This window comes from Lactuca virosa, chromosome 6 (genome assembly GCF_052849685.1).
Source record: "Lactuca virosa cultivar CGN04683 chromosome 6, Lactuca_virosa_CGN04683_v6, whole genome shotgun sequence".
Taxonomy (NCBI): domain Eukaryota; kingdom Viridiplantae; phylum Streptophyta; class Magnoliopsida; order Asterales; family Asteraceae; genus Lactuca; species Lactuca virosa.
In genome coordinates, this window is record NC_136431.1 from 239,140,806 (window position 1) to 239,146,122 (window position 5,317).

At 28.8% G+C, this 5,317-nt stretch overlaps 1 protein-coding gene across 1 annotated transcript; it reads left to right on the plus strand.

The window, feature by feature from the left end:
* Positions 1 to 1,658: 1,658 nt before the first annotated feature.
* LOC145119932 (putative trehalose-phosphate phosphatase D) lies at positions 1,659 to 4,366 on the plus strand. Its single transcript, XM_079055700.1, has 9 exons — positions 1,659 to 2,068; positions 2,160 to 2,300; positions 2,504 to 2,575; positions 2,890 to 2,979; positions 3,097 to 3,153; positions 3,249 to 3,350; positions 3,437 to 3,584; positions 3,682 to 3,845; positions 3,955 to 4,366. Exons 1-9 carry the CDS (start codon positions 1,781 to 1,783, stop codon positions 4,012 to 4,014), a joined length of 1,122 nt encoding a protein of 373 aa, XP_078911826.1. The 5' UTR covers positions 1,659 to 1,780; the 3' UTR covers positions 4,015 to 4,366.
* The last annotated feature ends 951 nt before the right edge of the window (positions 4,367 to 5,317 follow it).

Sequence of the window (5,317 nt, forward strand, 5' to 3'; positions counted from 1 at the left end):
ATATATATATATATATATATATATATATATATATATATATATATATATATATGAGGTGGCAAATGATGACACGACACGATAAAAATACACGACACGAAACGAAATTGAGACAAAATTGAAATTTGAATTTGTGTTTGTGTCAAGTGTAAAAAACACGATGTCGTGTCGTGTGATGTTCATGTTCAAAATTTATCACGAAATTGACACGATTTATCATTTGTTTGTCATGTTTTTTGTATTTATTGTGTTATGTATGATTAAATTTTAATTAAGTAAACTAATTGTTATATTATGTTATCTTTTTCGTGTCATTTCTTGTTTGCTGTTTTTTAATTTGTTTGTTTTCGTGTTTATTTAAAAAACACGACATCTTGTCGTATCGTGTAGTTGTTGCATAAACTTTGTCGTGTCGTGTCGTGTCGTGTCAGACAAAAACACAACACGATTACCTGATTTGCCACGACTAATATATATATATATATATATATATATATATATATATATATATATATATATATATATATATATATATATATATATATATATATATATATATATATATACGGCTACGTTCATGTGTTTCTTACATTTATTGTGTATTAGAATGCACAAATAGGAATTTATTAAAATTAAATAATTATTTAATTAAATAAAGATAGATATTAAATGATTTCCATAATTGTATGTATATTAAATGATATCCATAATATAATTCTCTTTTTTATGACAACTAATTAAATTTGTTATTAATGTCATCAATAACATTTTTTTAGAATGAGTTCGCATCTAAGTTTTCATGTATGGGTTCGTGTTTTGTTAATAGACTTATTCACTTAAAATACAACAAAGTTGCATGGCATATGAAGAACGAGAGTGTATTATACTAGAATATACTCTCATTCTGTTAGAATATATATATTCTCATTCTTCTAGAATAAACTCTTATTCTACTAGAATACACTCTCGTGTTCCATGTTCTAGGCAACTTTGTTGTATTTTGAGTGAGTGAGTAATTAAACAAAATATGAACCCATACATGAAAAACTAGATGCAAATTTATTTTGAAAGAATATTATTTCTGATATTAATGACGAATTTAATTAGTTTACATAAAAAATAAATTAGAATTATGGATATAATTTAATATACATATAATTATGGAAATAATTTAATATCTATCTTTATTTGATAAAATATTAATTTTATTTTTATTAAGTTTATATTAGTGAATTCTAGAACACAATGAGAAACATTTGAATATATATATATATATATATATATATATATATATATATATATATATATATATATATATATATATATATATATATAATAAATAAAGGGTTTTTGTTTTAAATAAAAACTACACACACATAAAGTATTTTTTAACAAAATAGAATCCAATTAACTTGTTTTCAATAGTATTAAAAAAACAAACAAACAAATACTTGAGATAATGAAAAGAATTTAGAAAAGAGAATCCAATTAACTTGTTCTAATCACTTAAAAATTAGATTAATAAAACTGATTTTATGAACCTCAAATGGTCCCACCACCACTTTACCAAATGCCTTTTTCACTCGCCAAAAAAAAGTAGAGAAGGATGCTTCCTCCATTTCTCCCATGAAATTTACTTATAAATTCGCCCCTTCAACATCCCCCACCTCCTCATTCCTCCTCCGCCGAGTCCATTGCGTGTTTCCCTCTTTTCCTCTTCATTTCTCCCACTCTTTTTCGAAATCTTTAAAATCTCATTTTCCACTCTTTCCATTTCATCAAAATGACTAATCCAAATGCGGTGGTTTCCGACACGCAGTCCGCCATTGGCATGGCTATCACGGTGGCCGTCAATAGTTCATCTCTCTATTCCCCCTCGGTTCCCAATTCTCCTTACAACATCACTTTGTTTTCAAGAAACAAGTTCCCCAAGAGTACTATTGAAACAGCTGCCTCCTCAGCCGGAGGACATGCTGGATTGGCCAAGAACATTGCATGGGTCGATGCTATGAGAGCTTCTTCTCCAACCAGAAACTCTTCTGAAGATACAGAAGATAAGAAAGCTTGGATTGTAAGTGATCCTGCATCTTATCGATGTTCGTCAGTTTTACAGTTCCGGCAACCTAAGAATATAATTAAACTGATTATTTTTTTCGAAACAGATGAAGCATCCTTCAGCATTGGGTGTGTTTGAAGAGATCATGAGTGCTGCAAAGATGAAACAAGTTGTGATTTTTCTTGATTATGATGGCACTTTGTCTCCCATTGTTCCCAACCCTGATCAAGCTTACATGGCTCCTGAGGTTCCCTTCTTTCTCTCTCTCTCTCTCTCTCTCTCTCTCTCTCTCTCTCTTTCTGTATCTCTCTCTCTCTCTCTGTATATATATATATATATATATATATATATATATATATATATATATATATATATATATATATATATATATATATATAAAGAATCTTGTGTGTGTTTCTGTCTCTAAACTGAAACTAATGGTGACAACAGATGAGAGAAGCAGTGAAGAATGTTGCAAAGTACTTTCCAACAGCCATTGTTAGCGGGAGGTGCAGAGCCAAGGTATATTCATCTATTTAATTTGGTTGACTTAATTATAGGTGTCAAATTTGTAGTTATCTAGAACAAAAAAAATTCAACATTTTATTTTCACTTGTTTTATAATTGTTACTACAGTATAAAATGTTTTTTTTTCTTAAAATCATTAGTAAATTATTGATAAGTTTTTTGCTCTTGTCTCTGCTTTTTGTCTCATGTTTTTATATTTAAAAAAACAAAAAAAAGAGTTACATTCACGACTAAAAAGACTGCAAATTTATAAGATGTATTTCTAGCATATGTAGTTAATGAGATAAATTTATTTTATTGAATTTCAGGTTTATAATTTTGTAAGACTATCAGAATTATACTACGCGGGTAGTCATGGTATGGACATCAAGGGTCCATCGTCTGGCAAGCATCAAAAAGTACGAACAAAGCTATATTTTTATATTTTTGATTTATTTGACATTTTAACATTTATCAAATGTGTGTTAAATGAGCTATATTTTGTTTATAATTTTTTGTGCTAATTGTCTTTTTAGGGTAATCAAAATGTGCTATGCCAACCAGCCAAGGAATTTTTACCAATGATGGCTGAGGTAGTTATTATTGTCATTATATATCTTTCAAGCAATGAAGTTATATAAAAATGATTATTACTTATAAAATAAAATTGTAATGTTTTTATTTTCAGGTTTACAAGCATCTATTAGAAAAAACAAAGGACATTCCAGGAGCCAATGTGGAAAACAACAAGTTCTGTTTATCTGTACATTTTAGATGTGTTGAAGAACAGGTATATTCAGACTCAAAACACTTTAATTAACAAAAAATGTTTACTTTATGCAATAAGCTGAATATATATATTTTTAATGTGTACAGAACTGGAGTGATTTAGCAGATCGAGTTAAATTTGTTCTTAAAGATTACCCAAAGCTTCGGTTGACTCAAGGCCGAAAAGTTCTAGAGATTCGACCAACTATCAAGTGGGACAAAGGCAAAGCCCTTGAGTTCTTGTTGGAATCATTAGGTATTTAAAAGCATTCATATTGTTAACAATCATTTTAAAAAAAAAAAGTAGAACCTTATATATGTTAAGTTATTAACTCTTCTTAATTTGCTTGTAGGTTATGCTAACTCAAAAGATGTCTTACCTATCTACATAGGAGATGATCGTACTGATGAAGATGCGTTCAAGGTATTGCGTAAACAAGGACAAGGATTTGGTATTTTGGTGTCTAAAATACCTAAAGAAACTGATGCTACTTATTCTTTACAAGAACCATCTGAGGTAATTAAGTTCATATAATTGCATGTTACTGAGGACATCAATCATAAAAGTAATTGTTAAATTTGTTTTCACTTACTTATTATAATTATTTATTTTGCTTTGTTTATAGGTTATGCATTTTCTACAACGTTTGGTGACATGGAAACGAGGGGTTCCACGCAGTCATTAGAGAGCTAATGCAGATAAAAACACCAATGCACTTCCCACCTAGAAGTTTTCAAGAAGTGTGGGATGATGTTTGTGTTTTAGTTTTGTGTTTTGATCGATTCATGGGTATATAGAAAACGAAAATCTTGTAAATAACATCACTTTGTGATTATATGATCAAGATGAGAGTAAGTTCTAGAAGCTTGCATTGCGTATATGAAAAAATTTCATACATGCATGGCTTGTATTTTATGTTATTAATGATGTTTTATTATGTAAATTTTCATGTTAATGAAAATATTATGTAATTTAGTAGATGCAATCATACATTTTGTACTTGATTACGAGTTTATGAAAGATTCTTTTGTTTATAATGTGGGTATTTTTGATGTGATTATTATATTTATGTTCACGGTTCTTGTGAGTATATTCTTACCGAGAAGCATGTTAATTCCTCAGTATGAACTATTACACAAACTGCAATACACTCAACAGCATACACAATATTTCCTATCTAAGTATTTAGTTCCTTTCTTGCACAAAAACAACTAATAACATACATTTTAAGAGATCTTTCCTCTTAGAAACAAGGGTGTGAGAGGGGGGGGGGGGGGGGGGGTTGGAGCAAATTACCTTTGAACCCTTTAAAAAATTTAAAAACACGACCAACCTTGCTCTAGTAACCCTCAGGGTTTTAAATAATCGAATCTATACCTGTATCCATCGAATCAACGAATACCTGACCCGTTAGCCTGACCTTTTTTCAATATTACAATTTCACAAATTTGATGTGTGCGACAAGTAATATTTATCAAAAAAGATAAAACGTCTACTTAAATAATATATAAATTACTTAATACTTAGAATCCAATACAATAAGAATAACAATTTAGTTAGACATAAATTGCATACTTTGGTTATATATATATATATATATATATATATATATATATAGTCAAATGGGGCGGGTTATAAATGGAGCGAATCGACAATGATACATGCCCAACCCATTTAATTAAAGGGTAAACGTGTATGGGTTATAAACAAGTAAACGATTCGAAAATTAAAATTCAAACCCATAAAATTCTTATGGGTTTGGAGCGAATCATAGTCAAAACTCACTCCATTGACAGGTCTAAATAAGGGATCCAAAGATGAAATTTTGACTTATTTTGCATTTATGTAATTCAACAAAAGCATACATCAAACTATATATATATATATATATATATATATATATATATATATATATATATATATATATATATATATGATTTTATACTTAAACCAATCTATACATGAAACTATATCATTACAAGAATAGA

Excerpts from the sequence above, each read along its gene's own strand:
- LOC145119932 (XM_079055700.1), top strand. The coding sequence starts at position 1,781 with ATGACTAATCCAAATGCGGTGGTTTCCGACACGCAGTCCGCCATTGGC. Across the intron at positions 3,154-3,248 it reads TTTTACCAATGATGGCTGAG|GTTTACAAGCATCTATTAGA; the intron begins GTAGTTATTATT and ends TTTTATTTTCAG. Across the intron at positions 3,585-3,681 it reads GTTCTTGTTGGAATCATTAG|GTTATGCTAACTCAAAAGAT; the intron begins GTATTTAAAAGC and ends ATTTGCTTGTAG.